This window comes from Aspergillus nidulans, chromosome II (assembly GCF_000011425.1).
Source record: "Aspergillus nidulans FGSC A4 chromosome II".
Lineage (NCBI taxonomy): Eukaryota > Fungi > Ascomycota > Eurotiomycetes > Eurotiales > Aspergillaceae > Aspergillus > Aspergillus nidulans.
The window spans coordinates 3,499,632-3,521,743 of NC_066258.1; the positions used below are offsets into that span (position 1 = coordinate 3,499,632).

Sequence of the window (22,112 nt, forward strand, 5' to 3'; positions counted from 1 at the left end):
GCGCAGATCGACGTAAATCTACTCGGTCCAGTTGCTCTTAAGGTGGATCACACATGGATAGACACAAAATAAAGATCTTGGATAAGCTTATTTCTGGACCAGCTATCGTCTAATTGTTCGTTGATGCAATCGAAATACTACCTGATGCGTACAATGAGTAATTATATATTCCCTCTAAGCCAAGAGAAATAAAGCAGAGGTTAAGATTTCGAACTAAACTTGGAAACCGGGACAAAGACTTATGATATTTATCTATCATTTTTTTTTCGTAGGATAGGTACATTGGTCTTGCAGTAAAAAACAACGGGGAAGAGGTATCTTAGGCAGAAATGCAAATAATCATAAATGAGACAGAACCGAGGAGTAAAAGTCATGAAGCATCATAACTAGCTAATAGACCGACCATCCAATAAACTATTTAACCTAGGATGCACAACCCAATAGGCCTAGACGGCGGGTTCTACCGTCTGCAGAGGCACATAGCTAGGCTCTATACTCGCCGACTGACTAGGGCGTCCAGTAAAGACGGACCAGACCCTAGCACCGATGCCCTGAGCCCACTGGGCAGCGCGACGAGTCTTGTTAGGGGACGTAAAGAGCGTAGCCCCGAGCCAATTCTTCCGAGAATTGCCATCCGACGCTATGCCAACCTCCTTCTCCAGCAGCTCCGCGTCCATCCATGAGGGTCGTCTCCAGAATTTTAAGAGGAGACTGCTTACTACAACGGAGACACTGGAAAGCGCCATTGCCGCACCGGCAGCCATTGGCGGGAGCATAAACCCGCCAAAGGGTAGGAAGAGTCCCATTGCGAAGGGCAGGCCGATAATGTTGTAACCACAGGCCCAAACGAGGTTGAGCTTGATGCGGTTGAAGACGGAACGGGAAAGGGCGAGACTAGCCGGGACTGAGAGCAGGTCGTCGGGCCGCATGAGTACGATGTCGGCTGCTTCCATGGCGACGTCTGTGCCTGAGGCGAGAGCGATGCCGACAGACGCGGTGGCCAGGGCGGGGGAGTCATTGATGCCATCACCTACCATGGCAACGCGATCGCCTGTCTCTTGGAGGGATGCGATGATGGACTGTTTATCGGAAGGGGAGACGGAGGCGTGCACGGCTTCGGGTGCGATGCCAACAGCCGAGGCGATTGAGATGGCCGCTGCGCGGGAGTCTCCAGTAATCAAAGAGGTCGAGATTCCCATTCGGTGCAGGGCGGCTACAGCAGCTACGGCGGTTACCTTGACGGTATCTTGGAGAGCTATCGTGCCGGCGAAGTGACCGTCGATTGCGACGTGGATTTGGGTGATGCCGACCCGGGAATTCTTGTAACCGGAAGCATCTGGAGTCGTTTCAGCTGATTCTGGGACAGCAACGCTGTGCGATTGCAGAAAAGCAGCATTTCCAATCAGGACACGGTAGCGGACGCGTTCGACACCGGAAGCTGGCTCAACCAAGGCAGCTATGCCCTTGCCGATGCGAGCTTCGAAATCGCCTAAGCTTCCTGGAAGTCCACCTTCGCCCGAATTTCCTGATTCACTCTTTGCTGCCAAGTGGATTGCCTTGCCAATAGGATGCTCGCTGTTCATCTCCGCCAGCCCAACAATCAACCACCAGAGTCGACGACGCCAGTCACTTGAACTCCAGTGAGGCTCAATTCTAGCCTCGGTGACACTCATCTGTCCGGTTGTCAAAGTACCGGTCTTGTCATACACAACATGTGTGATCTTGGTAGCAGCCTCGAGTACAGCACCGCCCTTGACGAGGATACCCTGAGTGGCACCAACCCCTGTGCCGACCATTACCGCTGTAGGGGTGCTGAGTCCCAGAGCGCACGGACAGGCGAAAACAATGACTGAGATGCACAGCTTAAGACAGACCATGACCTTACCCCCGCCTTCTTTTGTCACAAAGATCTTCGGAGGGTGAGGCAGCAAGTGGCTCACAAACATCCAGCCAAAGAATGTAACCAACCCAAGGCTGATAATCGATGGTACAAAATAGCCAGCGACGATATCCGCCATGCGTTGAATGGAAGCTCGGCTTGTTTGAGCGTCTTGTACCAGCTTGACAATCTTGCTGAGCTGAGTGTCCTTGCCAGTGCGAATAACCTTAATGTCAACTGCGCTTGTCCCATTCACTGTTCCCGCAATGACCAGGCTTCCTTTTGCCTTATGAATAGGCAATGCTTCACCAGTGATCATACTCTCATCGACATATGTCTCTCCTCGAATGACAACTCCATCAGCAGGAACCTTGTCGCCGGGATGGAGAACGACAATGTCGCCCACTTCAATGAGTTCAGTGGGGATGATTTTTTGTGAGACGGTGGACATTTCGTTTGTAGCCGTTTTTTGCTCTTGGCCGTCAACTTTATCCCATTCTTCTACCATCTTCTCGGCGGCTATCGGGTCATCGTAAATGGTCGTCATTGATGGTGCGAGGGACATAAGCCGAGAAAGAGCAGCGGACGTTTGACCCTTGGCCCTGTTCTCAAGCCACCGACCAAGGGTTATGAAGGTGATGAGCATAGTACTTGTGTCAAAGACAGTGTTGGGTCTTTGGTGAGGGTCAATAACGATGGCTACAATCATGGTGAAAACACTGTAGAAGAAGGCTGCTGAAGTGCCAAGCATAACGAGAACATCCATGGTTGGGGCACGGTGCCGTAAGGACTTATAGCTTGTGATGTAGAAGCGTTTACCGATACCGAATTGCACAGGAATTGTGAGTAATAGACACACGGAGTCGCCGAGGTAAAGACCCGGAATGATTCGGATACCGCCAAAATCGAGCGTTGGTAGGTACATCGGAAGAATCATGTTTATCAAGAACACAGGGATGGCGAAGGATAGTGAGAACAGGAAGGCGCGTCTCCACTCCAAGACCTCTTTCGTCTTCGCCAAAGACTCTAGCTGCGTGTTCTTGTCATCAGAATCCGCTAGTAAAGCATTGCAGCCAGCAGCTTCAATGACGGCAACAATTGTACGGATCCCGACCATAGAGGTGTCGTACGAGACAACCAGCCGAGAGGTGGCAAGTGTTACTGACGCTGAGATTATCCCCGGCTTTTGCATTAAGGAGTCCTCCAGGGCTGCAGCAGAATTAGCATCTCGTAAGCCATGAACGTCAAGCGTGACCTGAGTCGGCCCGCCCTTCTGACCAAGCGCCTGGACCTCAGAAACGACCTTGGCATCGAAGCCGGCATCTTCGATGATCTCGACAATTTTCCGAGATGGAAGTATTTGAGGATTATGGGTGATGATTGCTCGTTCGGCGAGCAAGCTGATGTTGAATTGAATCACACCTTCCACGCCGTCAAACGCCGCCTGTACACTTGACGTACATGCGCCGCATGTCATACCCTCGATAGCAACGGTAGTGGTCATTGACTGAGACGAGGGATCCGTAGACTCGGATCCGCGAGGACCAGCCCGGGATGTCGAGGTTTCTAAGACCCTTGCGCCAAAGCCACGATCCTCCACTATCTCGGCAAGCTGCTCAGCGGAGACCGTCGACAGATCATGCTCAATCACCGCTCGCTCTGATAGCAGCGAGACATTGACGGATCGTACACCGGGGTTCTCTGCCAGCCCGCTTTCCACTGCAGAGGTGCAGGCCCCGCAAGTCATTCCTGCAACGGCCAGTGTTGTTGTCACGACATTCGCCTCAGATGCTCCATGATCGCTGGCGCTCCGCGACGGAATCGACGAACTGTCGGTGGAGATCACAGTCGCATCAAAGCCGCAGTCTTCAATAATCTCGGCGACTTTACCTGGAGGGAGGAGAGTGGGATCGTGGTGGATGACGGCCCTGCTCATCATCAAACTCACGGAGACTTCACCGGCACCTTCGACGCCGTTGAAAGCGCCCTCAACGGCAGAAGTACATGCGCCGCATGTCATTCCCTCCACACTAACTGTGGTCGTGGCCATTTGCGATGTTGTCTGGCTCGGAGAGAGGGCGCCACCCCGGGCGGCTAGCGTATTGGAGACTGCCATCGTACCGAGACTATCAAGGGACAGCGAGAGAGCCAGGCAAAGGCCGAAAAATGCCACTGTCACCGCATAGGAGCGAGCCGTTAGTTTTTAGAATAGGGAGAGATCGAGTTGAGAGAAAATGTGAAATAAAGAAAGGGCGAGAGGAAGAATGGGGATTAATCAGACGGGTCGGAACTTGCGGAGCTGACGCGCCTGGGCTTAATCCTTGAATCCCGCATTTATTGCTGAGATAACCGTGCTCAAATTAAGACGCAAGGGAGAATGGAGATTGGGTGATTGTTCAAGCAGAACTATTGGACGATCATTTAGCTCTTTCACATAGCTTGCTGGGCTCAATGGAGTATCTACTCATTCTAGCCTGAAAGGATAGGCATTTGCGAGCCTCTGTTGAGAATGACTAATGTTTTCTGCATCGCAACCACGATGAGACCCAGCCGATCTCACCAAAATACGTTGGATTTCTCGGCCAGTGTGCTGCGCCTTACTCCTTTTTGCTCTTGATCTCTTTTTAAGAAGCTCAATACTCACCAGATTCGATATACCAAGCAGTGCCGTGGGGTCGGCCTACGTACTCTACTCCGTACTACGCACTACTGTCGATGGCGGTTGTCGGTCCTTGGCTTGCAGAGACGTGGTCTTTTCTTGCCGTCCATACGGAGTAACCGTCCAGAAACGATGTAATCTGGACCCGTTGGCTGCTATACCTGAGGCGTTCGGGGGACCTCTGTACCTTTAGGTGTTTGACAGCGACTGGCGTTTCACCTAGAGTATACTTCAAACCGCCGAGGCATTGGCGTCCTGGGAAGCTCATGCAAATTTCTGCATATTACCCCTTTCCAAACCAGTCTCAAGCAAGGGGTTCGCATGCGAAGCGTCAGATCCAACTTCAAGCAAAGCTCATTGCGAACCAAGATGGCGTGAGATATAAAGCTCAATCTGAGTGGGATGCAGTCACGTGTCGGAACGGGTCTTCAGCCAAGAGAGCGATCTGGAATAATGCATTTCTCAAAAATCCCGGCATGGGCCACACTGTCTTCGCCTTCTTAGAGAATCAACCGATATTAGTACTGCCAGAATGCTCCACGTAGAAAATGGACATGTTATTGTGTGTTTGAGGTGTTTGTGCTGGGGTCCACTTGATGTGAAGTGGAGGATATGTTTGCATTAACTGCAAACCCCTGGACCTCATTTCTCGCTCCATCTGCGGAGTACTGTACACTAATCACCAGTTATCCAACAACACCAGCCACGAGCCTAATCACCAATGCTCGCCCCGTTTCAGACGTACCTCGAACTATACATTCAGCTGAACTTATACGCTATCATCGGCAGCACCTAACTTGCACATTCAACCTGCAACTCAGCTCAAGCTCCAGCACTCAGCACTGATGGACCAAGTCCACCATAGGGCCCTGGACGCCCTACAATCCTTTATCGCACTCACAGACTCCAGTAGCGCCACATCCCCTCGGTACATTGCCAGCATCATTACGAACGCTACGTCCAGCCCACATACGTACGTCTTCGCTGAGCTGCTCGAACGGCCCGCAGTCCAAGCACTCCGGTCTCCAGACACCCCCGCCGAATTTCAGAGCTACCTAACCCTCCTTGAGATCTTCGCCTGGGGCACATGGCAAGACTACCAGCAAACGCCTAACCTTCCACCATTGAGCGAAGAGCAAGCCCGCAAGCTTCGCCTACTCACCCTCCTATCTCTTGCCTCTACGATAAAACCCCTCACCTACGAAGCTCTTATGACCTCACTCTCCCTCTCCGCACCATCTGAACTTGAATCACTTGTTACAACAGCGATCTACTCTTCACTTATAACGGGTCGCCTTTCGCCAGCTACAAACCCACCCACAGTTAACGTAACGTCCGTCGCGCCACTGCGCGACGTTAAACCTAGCTCTCTTCCAACGATGATCTCCACCCTCACAGCCTGGGAAGCCCGCTGTGGCTCCGTAATCTCCGATATTGAAACAGAAATAGCTAAAATCAGAGCTGATTCTGCACAGCGCCGTCAAAAGGAACATGCGCGTGCTGTGGCCATCGAGAAGACACTCGAGAAGTGGAATGCCGAGGGTGGGGAGCAACTACAAGGCGGAAACCCTGGTCAGGGTCAGGGTCAGGGTCAGGGCGGTCTCGGGAAGAATGCGGGATGGAAACCCAGAGATCTGAGTACGGCAATGTTCGAGAGAGGGTTCTTCGGGGGTGGGAGTAACAAGCGGGAGTTTGATGATGATGGGTACTTCGATGGAGGATCGAGCGATTTTGATCAGCATGGTTCTGGGATGGATATCGATGAGGGTGCTGGGGCTAGGGCTTCTGGAGCTAGGCATTCGAAGCGTTTTCTTGGGAAGAAGTCATAGCATCTCATTGTACGGTTCAGGAACGACATTTCATTGCACTGAGCGTCGCGTTCTCCTCGTAATATAGATTTTCAAACCGGACTGCAGATGTTTTATGCACTAGGAGTATAACACTGCAAATAAATCTGTAATTACGTTTACTCTCAAATACTAAGCCAAGTGGTACCAAGTATGAAACAATATATCCACAACACCAAGGCTTCAGCAAAATTCATCTAACGTACAAGTTTAGTAGCGAAGGGGTATTATAGAAAGCGAAAATAATCAAGAGGGATCAAACCAAGACAAAGGAGACTGCTTAGGCTGAACAAAAGCAAGAGATGGATGTCTTCGCTGGGTTCAAGGTCGTTGGATTTGAGGCATGCCGGCGGCAGTTCTAGCGACATTATCGGCGCTCCCGAGTATAAGGTTGGGTGAAAAGTGGATTGTATGCTGATTCAAGGCAAGGCTAAAGCATGGTGCCGGGAACCAATATGAACAAAATGCTCAGCGCTGCGGCGACAAAACTTGCAATTAAGACCGTGGCGACAGCTCGTTTCACAAGAAGCTTTCGAACGTACGGCTCACGAACTGGTGACCAGTTCATAAAAGTATACTCGCTATACCCTGCGAACGCCATGACGGGATCGATCTTGTACTGGTAGGAGACAATGAAGTAGCAGGCGATGACGAAGGGTAGGATTACCTAGACAAGGTTAGTATGTCGGCAAACAATGCAATAGGATCTTACGTACCCAGCAACGAATGTTTCTTGGTTTATCCCGGAGGACCACATAGAAAGCACCCCAGAACCCTCCGCCGAAGCTGATGAGGGCGAAGGCTAGACGTGCCATTATCGATAAGGGGACAAGGTTGCCCAGAGCTTTCGCCTGCAAAAACCCTGGGAAGGCATCGCGTTCCATTGCTTGAAAAACGTAGTCCTTCGCCGGATCGAATACTTCCGGGTCATCTCTGCCGTCGTCCTCCACTAGATTGATGATACTGGATACCATTTCTTCAGGCAAGACGATCTCTCTTTCTGCTCCAGGAAGCAAATATGTGTAGAGTATTTTCTCTGCGCTGGCGCGGATATCCCCGCGTGCCACCGTATGACCTGGAGAACTCGACTCATGTTGAGTTAGGCTCGGCCGTGGCTGCTCATTCGACATTGTCCGGGCCGGATCATTCTGTGAACCCAAACTGTTCTGCGGAGAGTGCTTGGACGAGTGGCCATCAGAGCGGAGGAAAGCTGACAGTCTCTGATCAGCCTCCTTATTATCCAGGTCACGGAGTCCATGTCGCAGCCCTGACGGGCCAGCTTCCACGAGTGGGATATCGTTTACACTCTCGAAGTTCTCTAAAGGTGTTGAAGATCCCTTGCTCTCGGCCTTTTCAAGATCGGGTGTTGCAACCAGAACGGAGCGTCGTAATTCTCGGACATAGTGACGGCATAGCGACATGTGTTGGGATACATCAAGCCTAGTTCAGAGTGCCATTAGTATGCGTACAGGCAATGACTTTAGTCATAGCGAAAATAATTATGTATAGCATACCAGAAGTCCAGATAATCGACGGATCGTTGCTGATCGCGCATGTAAATATAGAAGGAGAAGAGATCGACGGGGGCGAGAGTGCGACGGCTAAGGACTTCGAAGAGTGTTGGCAAGCGATTTCGCTGCTCTAACTCTACCATACCGGGCGTCGTCATCGTGTATATCGACCGTACAGAAAAAATTGCTCTAGCAAGCTCGTGATGTTGCGTTGTTCAGGTTCGACGTGAAACAAGGAGGGGCCAAAAGGGGGAATGAATGTGATCGGGACCGAAGTAGATATGAGTAAACAAAGGTATATAGCTCGTCCTCAGTATGTCTATTGGCAGAATTTAATCGAAGATCGCAACGCTCAACGACAGTCAATAATAACGAACGACAAAGCGAATTAGGCGTAGAATTTGGACATAAAAGGATGATGCGATAGCGAAAGCGAGAGGCTGACGAGCTCCCTCAGAAGAGGAAGTTTGTCGAAGGCGGGAAAATTAGCAGCCACCAGACTGCAGCAAGGTTAACAGCAGCAAACGCGAGCCATAAAGAGGCTTATTGAAGGGGAAGGAGTGCAGCGAAAAAAAATGAGCCAAGCCAGCCGGCAACAATATGGTGTTTCGTTTTGCAGCGTCTGCCGAACTGCTTGAAGCCTGTGAGAGTTCCTTTGGCAGCGACACGGCCCGCCTCAACGTTGATCCGAAATGAATGGCTCCACCACCAGCCAACTATAGTAGTAGACTGGATCCAAAGGTCGACAGGACCAGATTTGTTCAATAAAACAATTTGTCACGATGATTGGGGCCTGTGGTGGATAGCGGTTGATGTGTTTGTGCATGGTGATATTTGGTCGACGGAGTACCCACGACTACATCATCGCCGGGACTGGTTCCCCTGGATCGCCCGGCTGCACGACCCAGAAGCTTCTGACCGCTTATTGGATGTCACATAGATTCAGAAACTATTTATCCATTGGGGGTTCGACCCCTGATGCAGTTTGAGAACTTGAATAGAATAAAATAGCCTAATACGCTCCATAATGCACATGATAATCCGGGTATTTATAACCAAGAGCCCTAATAATACGGCGAAATCGCCGGCCCAACTCCCATTCAACGCCTCATATCGAATTATTAACCACTCTATCAGTGTCCATCGGCCAGATGCTAAATTGAGGTTAACCACCACTGCCGCCACGCGATGCAAGGGTCAAATTGTACTTACCGACCACTCGGGGATGTTTCGAATCTGCTGCCACATGAACTTCTCTAACTTGTTCGCGCTCTTGGCGTAGGGTGTGTTCTCGTTATTATACCGCCGACAGTTATCAAACATCAATACGGCATCTTTAATGAAATCTTGTGGCGTCGGGTACATGTCTTTCTCGTGCTTCTCCTCCATCGTCGACAGATCCATTGGCTCCTTGATGACTTCATAGTAGTCGAGCACCTCATCCTTATTGACAGGTTGAGTGAACGGCCATGCTGCGCTGTGGTTTTGCATATCGTTGAGAAGGTGCAAGAGTTGATTGTAATTCGGCCCGTGTCGTGGCTGACGAGCGAGTTCGTCCATATCCGGCGACCAGCCGGACTCTTTAATGGCGGGAATGCTCAACGGGTCAATCTTGACAGGTCCGTTCTTCCACTCCTTCGGCGGCGGATGGATGATATGCGATTTGCTGAAGGCACGAATCTTTGCGTGGACCGCCTCTTTCTGTTTGAGCAACATGCGCCCGGATTCGAGATACCGGATTTTCGGGAGCATTGTGCACTGCATGATGGTTCCTCCTTCATAATCTTTGATGTAGCCCATCCATATAGATCGGTCCAGTTGAATCTCTTTTGTGAATCCTTGTTTCTTGAAATACCCGATCGCATAATTATCGGCATAGGTCAGAAAGTGCATAATGTCCGAAGTGGCCTTGACGTAGTCCTAAAGAGCTTTCAGTAAGTAATGATACTCGCAGAGGTGAGCACGCTTTCAATTTGCTTGCTTACTTTCAGATGGGACATCAGATGCGCACCATATCCCTTAACCTGCTGATCAGAAGAAATGGCGCAAAAGACTATCTCCGCAAACCTGCGGCTGTTGAACGGCCGGTAGGTTATACCTCTGTCTGAGGGTTAGAGGAGCTATCCTGACCGCACCAAAGCTCCACGGGCAACACTCACCCAACGACTTCCAGTGGATGCTTGACAATGGCAATCGAGAGATGCGACCTATCGTAGACCAACCGGGCAATATAGTCTTTTGGCATTTTAGGAAGTTGTTTTTGAAAGATGCATTTCAGTCCGGTGAGGACAATGAAGCTATCGCGCGAACCATCGTTATTGACCACGCGAAACTCGATTTCGCCTCGGCGTTCTTCTAGCACGGCGGGCTGTGGCTGGGGTCAGAGTTGCTTTCATCCCAACAATTGACCGTAGCTCACCTTCTCGGGAAAAGGAACGATTCGCAGCGGCGGCTTCTCGAGGGGATCATCTTCTGTCTAAAAATAGATAAATCAGAAAGAAGACCACCAAATGACATATAATGAACCAAGAACGTACCTTCAGTTCCCGCTCTGGAGAATCGGTGCGAGTTTTCTTGCTCTGTTGTTGAGAATCTGGGGAAAGAGCCTCCTCCGAGGCTTTCCGCTTTACGCCTGGGCCTAGACTCGGTCAATATAGAACTTTCGCAATCGAGACAACTCATTTTAGCGGCCTGCAACCCACTTTCAGTCATTGTAAGCTTGTTGCTATGCGAGTAAGCTGAAATTGTCCGTTATCAAGAGGTCGCAAACCGCGCTGTTGCTCGCTGCGAGGTCTGTCAATGATGACTGATCCGGGGAGGGAAGCCGGGCTAACAATGTTCCGGGCCCGGTCGGGCCAGATCGACTTTCCGTGGAGCTTCAAGCTCCAACTTTGTGGTCTTAGTGGTGATGCTTGCTGTCATCTTCAAGTCTATTCCCTCTTCAATGCTCTAGCTGTGTTTTGTCTTTAGCAACATCTCTCATTTGCAAGTCTGCTGGTCTGAGTTGCTGTACTATACCCAATGTCGCTTAACCAGGTCTGGGAAGCAGCTTCTGCACGCCCTTATATTCCCCTCGTTGCGAAAGACAGTCAATTTACCGTTGGCTTCTCTCTTCTGCTGCTCGGTAAGTCGTTGAAGATTCCGTGGTGCTCAGTTGCTAATTAAGCTGCCAGCTTTCATTTTCACCGGACTTTTCGGTCTAAGTTAGTGTTGATTGCCGTGATGATATTTGAGTGTTTACTAAGAGCCAGTATAGACCGGTCACTTTCAAGCATTGTCTCACTTGGTTTGCCGGCATCTTTGGCTTTCGGGTATCGTAGATCTTGTCGAATGAGATTGACAGTCGCTAATATTAGGATTAGTTTCGGAGCTGTGTATATGATCTGTGCCGTTGGAGTCTACGTTTAAGTGACATCTCCCTGTACGGTTGTTTGGAGATTTGAAGACGCAAGCTGTATCACTAGAACACCACATACAATAAATACCCGGTGTTTACTCCGTACTGCTCCTATCCTTTTTTCACCCGCAACCATGACGGACACCGGTCCCATCTTCACTGCGGTTTCTAGCAACGCAAATCAACTATACACTTTATTACATTGCATCAGCTTTGCTCAGAACGCCACGGTACAGATAACGCCGGATGGAATCCGCTTTTCCGTGGAGGAGGGCCGAGTTGTACAAGGGCTTGCGTTCCTGGACAAAGCTCTCTTCACCACATATACCTTCCACCCGCCCACTGGCGTCAATAACGAACATGACACCTTCATGGACACAGAACCAGACGGAGCCAATTACCCTTGCTTCGTCGTCTCACTCTCAGCTCTACTGGAGACTTTAAAAATCTTTGGCATAGGCGACTCTTCATCCGCCAGCACCAGCCGAGCAGCCAGCGTCCAGCCTCCGACCGCCTCAGCCTCCAATGCATTCACAGCCCCAGCTCTACTCCTCAACCGCTCATGCACCTTCCAATATCTAACCGACGGCTCCCCCCTAACCGTCACCCTCACCGAAACAGGCGTCAAAACCGTCTGTGAATTAACAACATACGAGCCCGACGAAGGCGACCTTGAGATTCCCTTCCAACGCGATGGTATCGTTATGAAAATCATCATGCGCTCTGCCTGGCTGCACAATGCAATCACAGAACTCGGTGCCACGAACCCCAGCATTCTGAAAATCAGTGCGTCCGACAAACAGGAACCATACTTTACCCTCTCCGGCGCAGGAGGCCCATTTAGCGAATCGACAGTTGAATTTTCAATTGAACAAGACGAAGGCCGAAAGGGTACGACGCACGATACACACCGCAAAGTTATGACAAACGACGGAGCCCGACCACGTGCAACGAGAACTAAGCTCGCTCCCACGGTCACAGAGACATTCCTCATCAGCCCGCCGTCCTCCATGGGATCGCGTCTAAGGCAAGACTTTCGCTTCGCGTATATCCAAAAGGCAGCCCGTGCCATGGCTACAGCGAACAAAGTAAGCATACGCGGTGATCGGCAGGGAGTGCTAAGCCTGCAGTTCATGATTGAGTTTGATGCATCAGGGTCTGCTATGACGGGGAACAGCGTCGGTAACAGTATGCGCTCCGGTGCTGTAAGGGGTGTGGACGTAAATGCACCAGGGTCTACTGTCAGCTTTGTTGATTTTAGGTTTGTCCCGCTGCTAGATGAAGATGATCTTGGGGGTAAGGCAGTAAGGGATGATTTGGAGTGAATCCGCCAGAGCAAACAATATCAAGTGCGTACTGTATATATTGCCAATGTATAATTAGGGTTAATATTATTCAAACCATAATATCTAAGGACAATTACGTGCCAGACTGGACTATATAATGGGAATCTGTTTTGATGACTACCCGCCCTTAACGCCGGAACCTATGCTACACCATGAGTGTCATGACTAGCCCTACATGAAGTGAGAACCGAATGAGCCGAGAATAGAATGCCGCGTGAGCGCCTTGCAGCCTCGCGCTCGAAAATAAGAACAGTGGCTGGTTAATCACATAACCTAGATTAGGTAGTGTCAGTTATAAGTCAACATGAATGCAATAGAGAATCAAGAACACACCTCAGCAATAGATTGCCTCTCGATAATTGATTTTTGCCTCTCGTTGCGCGAAACCCTGTAGTAGTAATCACTAAAGTCCCCACACTGCATATACCTCAAAAACTCCTCGTCGTGGGTAATGACAATAAGTTGGAAATTTGCCTGCTGCTGCCTCGCCCGAATAATATCATGCAGCGACTCTGCCAAAGACCGAATATTGTCTCGATCGAGGTTCGTCGTTGGCTCGTCTAGCGCAATCAACCCGCAGTTGACACCGAAGCATTCGGCCAACGCGAGTCGGATAATGATACTGGCGAGGACCTTTTGGCCAGCGCTGCAGCGGCCTCGCATGTCCATCTCCGCGCCTTGTTTGACCATGCAGACGCGGTAGTTGTAGGAGCGGTTGCCGCGGGCGTTTTCGTTGTCGGAGCGGATGAGGATGGTGTCAACGTCTGTACCGCGATAAGTCTTTTGCCAGAGCTCGCCGATGATGGCGTTGATTTCTTCCATTTTCAAGCCGTGATATTTCATGATCGCTTTGTCGAGGGCAGTGCCATAACGAGCTAGATCTTCAACGGCGGCTTTGGTGGTTTCGACTTTGATGTGTGCTTCCTTATATTTGTAGGCTGCGTCCTTGTAGTCCGTGTCCCAGTCTTTTATTAGCTGCATCAGCTGATCGTCTTTGGATTTCATTTCTCCCATCTTGCTAGATTGCTTTGCAGATAGTGCGTTATGCTCGCGGGACCGGCGTTCAGACTCTTCCTTGAATCGGCTCCTGTCGACCTCTGCGTTCTTACTCTCCAATTCCCTGATCTCGCTTGTGACCTTATCGAAGGCTCGCACTGATTGGCGATATGTGAGATTATCCGCATACTGACGCTTTGTGTTCTCACTGTCCTTGAGCTGTGTGGAGATCTTGTTGATCGTCCTGGTGAGGGCTGCCTGTTCAGTTTCGAGTTGACTAATCTCATTTTCGATGGACTTGAGCTCGCGTTTACTCCGATCAAGTTGATGTGGGCCACCTCGCTCATTGTATGCGTCAATCTCTTCGCTTGCGAGCTCTACCTGGTGTATGCTGTCAGACAGTTGGGAGATTATTTGTTGCAGCTCTCTCTCGCGCGCCTCGGCCCGTTGACTGATATCGTCATATATGGCTTGATACTTCAGGAGCTCTGGATTCAGATCCTCGATATCTCTGTCCGCTTTGGCAATTGCTTCCCGTTGCTGATTATTAAGAGTCTTATACTCTTCTATGCGAGAAAGGAGATCAGCTTTCCTTTCGAGCTGAAACTTGACATTGTCGAGATTGCTTTTCACGTCCCTGAGCTGCAGTTCCAGGCTGTTAATTTCTGCACGCGCATGCTCCCTCTCATTTGTAAGCTTTGACAGAGTCTTTTTGAGAGCTCTGGTTTTCTCGCCGATGCTAGCTATCTCATCTTGGATATCCTCGAGCGTACGAGGAGCCGCTGTATTTTGCTGCTGCTTGGAGGAAAGATCTTGTATCTGTGCGCGAGTCGATTTGATGTCACTATCGTACCTGACAATAGTGCTGACCGTTTTGGACAGAGCTTCAATATCGCGTTTCTTCTCGACCATCTCACTGACGGCTTTGTCGCGGTCCTCCAGCTGGCCCAGAAGCTCATCACGCTCTAGAGTGTATTTTTCGTCTTCCTGCTGCAACTCTGGAATCTCAGTCTCTTTGAGACGCTTCCAAGTATCATAGGCAGTGCTAGCGGCACGGGCGACATTGAGATCCTGTTCCAATTGCTCGACGTCTTCAGCTTGTGCTTGCAGCTTTGCTCTCTTGATTAGACCTTCGAGCCTATTGAAAAAAGTCCTCAAATCGTTATCGTTCTTGAAAGACCGAGCGCACACTCGACAGATTTTGTCCTCTTTCGCGGTCGCTAGGCATCGGCTCATGTACTCTTCGATACCGGCCCCTTGCTCAGCAGTACTCTTCGCCATGTCCAGCTGATTCTGCCGTTGGCTGACAACGTCGGGATATTCTTCGGGTTCATCGTCAATGGCTTCGCGTATCTCCTCAACACATTCCTTGAGCTCTTTTTGCCTTTGCGTCAGGGATTTTTCAACATCTTTCAACTTGTATTCCACCTGCTCAAGCTCGCGGCTAAGGCTGTCCTTTGCACGTTCAGCCATGATTACCGCGTTGGATTTATCTTCTAGAGTGCGCTGAAAGTCTTGCTCTAAGGTGTCGATCTTCCAGTTGGGGTTAACAAACTTGGAAAGGCGCTCACCGTGAGCACTCTTCATTGTTTCCAAGCTTCGCTCTCGATCTTTCAGTTCCTTCTTTAGGTGATCCAAGCGAGCCAGGTCTCCAGCTTTCTTGGTTGCTTCGATCAACTCAGCATTTAGGCGAGAATTTTCGTCTTCGAGTTCGCGAATTTGTGAGTTTATATCTTCAATCTGTTTGTCCCGGGAGGCGGATCGTTCACGCTCTTTAGCCTGGTCCAGCCGGGAGTGAATGTCCTCGGCATTAGACTCAAGAGCAGCTTGAGCGCCCTCATCCGCGCTAATACTATCCAGTTTCGCCTGATACCCGGCAGCCTCCTTGTCGTTTGCGGCTATCTGTCGTTTGGCGGCGTTTTTGCTTTCTTGTAACACGGACTTGCGCTCACTGATCTGGTTCAGGGATGTCTGCGCTTCACGTAATTCACCCTGTGCCTCTCTTTTAGCTCGGTCCAAGACCTGGGTCTGATCTTTTAGAATCTTCCGTATTCTTGCCATGAATTCCTCCACATCTGACTGGTCCACAATTGTATCAAACCCGCTGATGTTGTAGCTTCGTGCAAGACCTTTGGACATGCGCTGACGCCTTTCGACCTGGCGCTCAAAGTTGGCCTTGTCATTCTCATGTTTTCCATACTCGGCTTGCTTGAGGCCGAGCTTGTGCCGTGCCTCTTCGATTCGTTCCTTGATCTCCATGTACTTCTCCTTTTCAGTCTCCTCTTGCTGTTGGTACTGAAGTTGCCTCGCCTCGAACTGCTCCAAATTCGATTCGAGCCATTCATCCGGCTCGTCGAGTTCTACTAGGTGTCGTTTAAGATTGTCGATCGTGGCTTGGATACTCTTCGCTTCAATCCGTTTACCTTCCAGTGCACCAAGGATTTGAGAGTAGCTTTCGGACTCCCTCCATGCTTTGTCCGCAAGTTCAGCGACTCGACGCATTTCTTGGGTAAGCTGCTGAGTCTCCACACGCAGAGTCTCAATTTCTTCCTGGAGCATTATGGACCTCTTCTCAGCTCTGTCGGCCTTCTCTTTGTCTTCCTTGGCATGTTGTTCAATGATCTTGTACTTGCCGAGCTCTTCATTCTGCTTCTTCCGCAACGCTTTGATGTTGTCGATGGCCTTTGTGTACTTGACTGCTTCAAATATTTCATCGAACTTCTTTTTCAGAACAGAAGGCTCGCTCATAGGCCATAAGCTCTCGTCTTGATGACAAAAAATAACAGAGTCGAGAATAGCTTTGGACACACCCAGATATTGAGGCATAATTTGATCCAGCTCTGCAACCCGGGACGAAATCGCCGTCCGCTCTCCCTCTTTGATCATTAAAAGTTGGCCCTCCAGAGTCTTTTGTTGTCGCGTCGTCTTCTTCACCGTGAGCTGGAGACTCCTAGTCGCCACCATCTTCGCACCAGATGTGCCCTTGAAGGATAGCTTCACTTGAGCCAAGACCTCTTTTTCCCCACACAGCTGTTACATCCCTTAGCCCGTGTCCGTTGTGTATATTTTCACCACATACCTTCGGGTCGTGGATGAATGCACCACCCTTACTGTTGGGCGGAAGGTCCCCGGTCGTGGCATATTTGAGACATTCGATAATGGTCTAGATTCAGGGTTAGCATGCCCCTTTTTGAATGTATATATGGTGTAACGACCGTCTTCCCAGAACCATTGTACCCGACAATCAAAGTAAGCGGCGTGTGGAACTGGATCGTTTCGCTGCGGGTGTTGTCGAACGAGCGAACACTAAAGATTGCGATGTGTGTTAGCAACGAACTAGAGTATATACAGTCCACTTACCCTAGAATCGAAAGCTTGTCGATTTTCGCTATGCGGCTAGTGAGTATGCTGCGGAGAAGTGGAAGCTCCGCTACTTACACCTATTTCATGTTAGAACACCGATGTATAGATCGTCCAAAACCTTACATGATGAAAGTTGTTCCTCCCGCCTCCGACAGTTTAGCAAGACGACAACAGGGACGTGGTGCGTCCTCTTGCTTCTCTAGGCGAGTGTTTCTTCATCCAGCTGCGCGTCTGCCTGTGAAGTGACGCGGGGAAAGGCGCGAAATCACGTGAGCATGCCACCTACCCAAAAATGTATTAAGCCTCACTTGAACCTCCGTGGACCTCGGGCTGTTTTCAGTGGCAACAATACTGTGCATGGATAGTGTTACAGGTCGCCTGCATTGTCTTAAGCTGACTACTTTATTGAATTTTGTGGGAACCGTTGTGGTGGCCTGAATCAGACTGTTACCGCGCGCAGGTGATCACAGTCGGTCTGGTTGTACCTTGTATACATAAATCCTCGGGCCTGGCAATGACTGGACTGCATTGATAACGCATAATAAACGTGAGTGCTGGTGCTATCAGCAGAAACATATTTCGTTACTCCGTCCTTTATGTCTAGCACAAACGGAACCGTGGTAGCCAAATGTTGCACCCTGAAATTGTACACTACAGGAAGAGAATCCATCTAGGCCAAGTATATGCTTTTATGGAACAAGTAAGACCCCTGAAACTCAGGCACAAGGCTTCGATTGTAGGTTTACATGCCCTACCGAAGTATTCCTCGATTACAGACCGCTTAATGCCCGATCATACACCCCAATGCTTGATATCCTAGATACTCAGTTCGAATCTCTGGTGAGATTTATTCCTAACAGCTCTCAATTCACTCAGTCAGCGGAGCCTGGATTGCTCTTCGCCCTGATATATAGGAGTTTCCTGTTCAGGCTATTGTAGGACAATGAGCCTCGCAACCTACGCTACGTAGACCGAGCTTTCAACGTGCCATGCTGCGTGCGGCCACGGCCGGCACGACGCCAGGCCCTGTACCTGTCTTCAAGTATTGAACGACGAGATCGAGCGGTTGCGTGATTACGAACGAGGCGTTGGAGGCTTTCAGTAGTCGATGTAACCGGCGGGATATCATATGCGAGCCTTTGCACAACCTCCAAATACCTCAGCCATTGAAGGGATACATATTTGCAGCCAACCAGCCAGCAGGAACTTCGCTATTGAAGAGCTGCCACATGAGTTCATTGACAGGGAAGCTGAGCCCGGTATTTTGGAGCGGAATCGGTTCATGATTCAATGAACCCATACCGGTATCGTCAAGGGGGTAGGTCTGAGGTATATCCGTTGTAATCCCGCTACTGGTCTGAGCCTCAGTTTGAAAAGTGACAGAAGTCTCCTGCTGTACGGGAGGGCCTTGTCTTGCTGGACCGGCGCTGTGATTCTCCAGGAATAACGGCTCACATAGCCTCTCTAAAGAGCGCAACAAGCTCAGCAGCTTTTCTAGGTGCGGGTCTTGATTGAACCGCGACAGGTCCTCGATGATGCTTCGTATGAGCCTGTAGTCGTTATGGTCTAGGGTCGCGATGATATTGCAGAAGACGACGAAGAATGCGCTGAGTGGATATAGGAATAGTGTCCTTTGCAGACAAGATTAGAAGAAGATAGGACTCAGAGAAGGGTCAGCGAACCATGTCAAAAATGATGGATATGCGTCGCCAAACCCCGACGGCTCCGCTGGATCTTGATGCTGCTGGAGAAACTGGAACGCTTGGAGGCATTTTCGGGCATTTAGGAGACATTGTCTGTGTATCAAAGGGGTAAAAAAGCTCTTCAAGCGTGTTCGCTGTACTTCCACGAAGATTGCGTAGTAGCAGAAGTCAAAGGCGACGCGGTCGTATTGCACCATTTTGGTAAGTGCATGGCGGCCCTGGGCGCAAATCTTAGCAATCTGCTAATATGTTTAAGTACAGAAACATACTGTCTGTAATGCGGGAAGAATATTGTGCATTTTTGTCTCGAGAGCCTGACATGTCTCAACAATCGCGCTATTATCGCTGCAGCAGGATACTCGGTGAAGCTCTCCCTGTACCTCGGCGAGCTCAAGCACGGCACGAAAGAGGCTACCGTATGGCGAAGACGGATCCAAGGTAATCAGGTCAACAGGCGAGACATCAAGGTCCGGCAGAGAAACGGGACGGCCAAGAAGAGCACTTAACGTTCGATCAAGATAATAGCACCAGTAAACGGCACTGTGAATATCCTCCTCGGCTTGTGTACTGGGCTGCGTGTTATTAATCTTGTGGTAGTTCAAGGCAGTAATCTGCCGCGCCGCGTATGAAATCATGAGCCAGCACTGGTTGAATCTTCCTAAATGCTGCATGAGCAGAGCCTGTGACCAGTATTACTTCTCGATCGAAAAATAGCAGAAGAAACCGGAACTCACACTTGAAATCAGCGACTGTATGGACAGCAGATCGGGCCAATGGAGCAGGTTAAACTGGCTAATACTCTTGATCGCTGCGCGCGTATAAATTCTCCTGGACTGTGAAAGCTCGCGTCTGATAGCCTGGTTGTCAATGGTGCGGGAAATCCGAAATAAACGATCGACTGCCTTGACATAGACACAGATGGAATACTGATGGAAAAGCCGTCCATTGCGATCGAGATCATTTTGCAGCAGAGCTGTCACCATCCGCTCATATGCCTTGTCCGAAATGTGGTCTGGCCACTCATCGCCCGGCGACTCCATCGGACCTGGATCGCATTAGTCACGATAGTTGATCGCTAGACCTTGCATACCTCGAAGCAGCATGAACAGCATCTCACGAGGAGGTGATTCTGGAACAGCAAGTCCGTCGTCCAATGACTCGTTCTCTGCAAGTGCATCGCCTTGGTGACGTTCACTAGCAGCAATATCGGTCACCAGCTGGAGTGCAGATCTCAGAATTGATTGCCGTTCCTGGCTGAGGCCAGATCTGGAGTCGTCTAGCTCAAGCTGTATGACGTTTTTGGCTTGAATGGCATGGTAATTTGAGGTATTGTCACCTTCTGTCGACGGAGTATTCATGGCTGATGTCTCCATTGCTTCCGGGCGAAGCACAACAGGGCTCTGTCGAGAGTCTGTTCGTCTATCCGGTGAGTTCCTACCAGCTGGGCCCTGGGGAGAGCCGTGGGCTCTGACTCCGAACTTTGTCAGACTCAACTCTCAGCTATCACCGGCGATGCACCTACCTCCGTGGTCGCCTTAACGGCCCACCCAGATCAACTATAGACTCTGCGGATGCCAGTTCGCTGTTGAGTATTATAATCAGTAAAGTCTGACCATATATGGAGAGCTCCCGGCCTGGAAACCTCCATAGAGGACCCAATGAACCTTGCAAACGTCCTCTTCCGAGAAGACTTCCCCTGCCGAGAGCGTCGGCATTCCACACCGGCATCAACACAGTTTGCACAGGTAAGCCGCCTGTCGCATTTCACCTCGCGAGGACGTCAGTCTGGGATACCGCGCGCGGAGTCGTTAACGCAATGCATGGTATCTACCTTTCTGCCATAGCATAAATCACACTAGCACGCCCCGTTAGCCTTACCCCGACGACTGGCCGTCAGCATAATAATTCGGGCAAACTCACAGCGGGAAGTATGTCTCCAGAGGCAGTGAGCTCTTGAGCCATGGCTTTGTCGTACGTAATTGTATAGAAGAAAAACGAGGAAGAATGAGTGAGAGTCGAAGCTATGACAGTATGACTAATCATCGTCCAAAGTTGACTCACCTCAGCCATACCTAGGGACTCGGTGGAGTTTCTACCTTTTCAAGCGGATTGCAAATCTCATACACTGTTATTTTGTCGTATTGTTGTTAGAAAAGTTTGATTGCGAAGAACTCATGGGCGAAGGTTGTGAACATACATTTCAGGACTCTTTAGCCCTGAAGCCATCTATATAATTTTGTATGTAACATTGGTATACGCTACTTCTATGGGATCTACGATATCTACCACAAGAGATCCTTTCTATCATATACATTCCTACCATCAGACCCGTCCCATCCGGGTGCACAGATTCCTAAAACACCCGTTATCCTTGGTCTCAAGAACTGCCACGATATCCAACACGGCCTCTGCGCCATGAGAGAGAGTCAGATCGGCATTCTTCCCACCCATATCACTCTGAATCCACTATAAGGCGTCAGTCGGGACTGCAACGTGAATCGGCTTCACGAGAAGCAGAACTCACTCCTGGATTACAGCAACAATAGTGAAGCCCTCATCTCGATACGACAGTGCATACTGTACAGTAAGTGCATTTAACGCGGCCTTGCTGATCTTGTAGGCTGGACACAGTGCATATATGTAATCCTGTGCTGATGTTATGGATCCAAAGCCACTTGAGCTTGAGAGAAGAGAAGATGCTGTGTCAGTAGTACATAACAACGGGAATTCGAAACTGGACTCTCATGTTGATGATTTCCTTCACGGCACTGTTCTGCATCAGTGGTATGCACTGTCTAAGCACGTTATGCGCTCCAACTACATTGACCGACAATCAGTACTCGAGGTCAGACCTACCACGCCATGTATTGTCAGACTTGAGAGTTGGCACTAGCGGTTACGAAGGATAATACATACATAAGAGCAATCTTCCCGTGAATCTCTCCATGAACGCCCGCACAGTTGAGCAGAATATTTAAGCTGTGCCCATTCAGAGTTGAGCGTACTTCTTCCACCGACCTAGCGACCTGTTCCTCATCCGTCACGTCCAGGGGAACGGAGACTGCGGACCCCTTCGATTGGGCGATCGCCTCGCTCAACGCCGGAGTGCAGCGTCGAGCTGTGACGATCAATAACCCGCTGGTTTCACTCACTCGACCAAACAATTGCTTCACCAGCTCGAGGCCGAGGCCCCGCGAGCTGCCTGTGACGACGATGGCTGACATGACTGGGATGGACTTGCTGGATAAATGCAGGTGGCTGTCAAACCGGTCCATTATGCGCTTCTAAGTGGCAGACGGCAGCGCAGCCTTTAAGCCGGAACCGGTACCCCGGCTCGGGACACACCGATAATAACTATCCTTTAAGTGAGATCTGCAGAAGTATTTGTAACGTTCATTCATGTTTACCCAC

The 22,112-nt window shown here is 50.1% G+C and overlaps 8 protein-coding genes across 8 annotated transcripts, besides 1 other annotated feature; 2 read left to right on the top strand and 6 right to left on the bottom strand.

Annotated features, from left to right (window-relative positions):
* Positions 1-22,112: part of a sequence feature (contig 1.61 483..865047(-1)) that runs on past both edges of the window.
* ctpA (protein ygA) lies at positions 447-3,995 on the bottom strand (the record flags this gene model as incomplete). The annotated part of the gene is made up of 1 exon (XM_656136.1): positions 447-3,995. One exon carries the CDS (start codon positions 3,993-3,995, stop codon positions 447-449), a length of 3,549 nt encoding a protein of 1,182 aa, XP_661228.1.
* ANIA_03623 (protein acoB) lies at positions 5,248-6,367 on the top strand (the record flags this gene model as incomplete). The annotated part of the gene is made up of 1 exon (XM_656135.2): positions 5,248-6,367. The coding sequence occupies exon 1, from the start codon at positions 5,384-5,386 to the stop codon at positions 6,365-6,367; it is 984 nt and encodes a 327-aa protein (XP_661227.1). The 5' UTR covers positions 5,248-5,383.
* Positions 6,816-8,499, bottom strand: rgsB (the record flags this gene model as incomplete). Its single annotated transcript, XM_656134.2, has 3 exons — positions 7,900-8,499; positions 7,102-7,825; positions 6,816-7,052 (listed from the first exon to the last, which is right to left on the bottom strand). Exons 1-3 carry the CDS (start codon positions 8,052-8,054, stop codon positions 6,816-6,818), a joined length of 1,116 nt encoding a protein of 371 aa, XP_661226.1. The 5' UTR covers positions 8,055-8,499.
* Positions 9,094-10,608, bottom strand: gcnE (histone acetyltransferase GCN5; the record flags this gene model as incomplete). The annotated part of the gene is made up of 5 exons (XM_050611487.1): positions 9,094-9,816; positions 9,882-9,996; positions 10,056-10,251; positions 10,316-10,351; positions 10,434-10,608. 5 exons carry the CDS (start codon positions 10,606-10,608, stop codon positions 9,094-9,096), a joined length of 1,245 nt encoding a protein of 414 aa, XP_050467513.1.
* On the top strand, positions 10,808-12,618 carry ANIA_03620 (putative DNA repair protein Rad1; the record flags this gene model as incomplete). Its single annotated transcript, XM_656132.2, has 4 exons — positions 10,808-11,020; positions 11,070-11,099; positions 11,153-11,207; positions 11,259-12,618. The coding sequence occupies exon 4, from the start codon at positions 11,428-11,430 to the stop codon at positions 12,616-12,618; it is 1,191 nt and encodes a 396-aa protein (XP_661224.1). The 5' UTR covers positions 10,808-11,020; positions 11,070-11,099; positions 11,153-11,207; positions 11,259-11,427.
* On the bottom strand, positions 12,668-17,357 carry ANIA_03619 (MRX complex DNA-binding subunit; the record flags this gene model as incomplete). Its single annotated transcript, XM_656131.2, has 6 exons — positions 12,668-12,912; positions 12,973-16,665; positions 16,715-16,798; positions 16,851-16,971; positions 17,074-17,075; positions 17,307-17,357. The coding sequence occupies 6 exons, from the start codon at positions 17,355-17,357 to the stop codon at positions 12,904-12,906; spliced, it is 3,960 nt and encodes a 1,319-aa protein (XP_661223.1). The 3' UTR covers positions 12,668-12,903.
* Positions 18,158-20,074, bottom strand: ANIA_10432 (transcription factor domain-containing protein; the record flags this gene model as incomplete). Its single annotated transcript, XM_656130.2, has 5 exons — positions 18,158-18,605; positions 18,681-18,940; positions 18,971-19,381; positions 19,436-19,746; positions 19,792-20,074. 5 exons carry the CDS (start codon positions 20,072-20,074, stop codon positions 18,158-18,160), a joined length of 1,713 nt encoding a protein of 570 aa, XP_661222.2.
* On the bottom strand, positions 21,024-21,976 carry ANIA_10464 (uncharacterized protein; the record flags this gene model as incomplete). Its single annotated transcript, XM_050611488.1, has 4 exons — positions 21,024-21,156; positions 21,226-21,381; positions 21,437-21,496; positions 21,618-21,976. 4 exons carry the CDS (start codon positions 21,974-21,976, stop codon positions 21,024-21,026), a joined length of 708 nt encoding a protein of 235 aa, XP_050467514.1.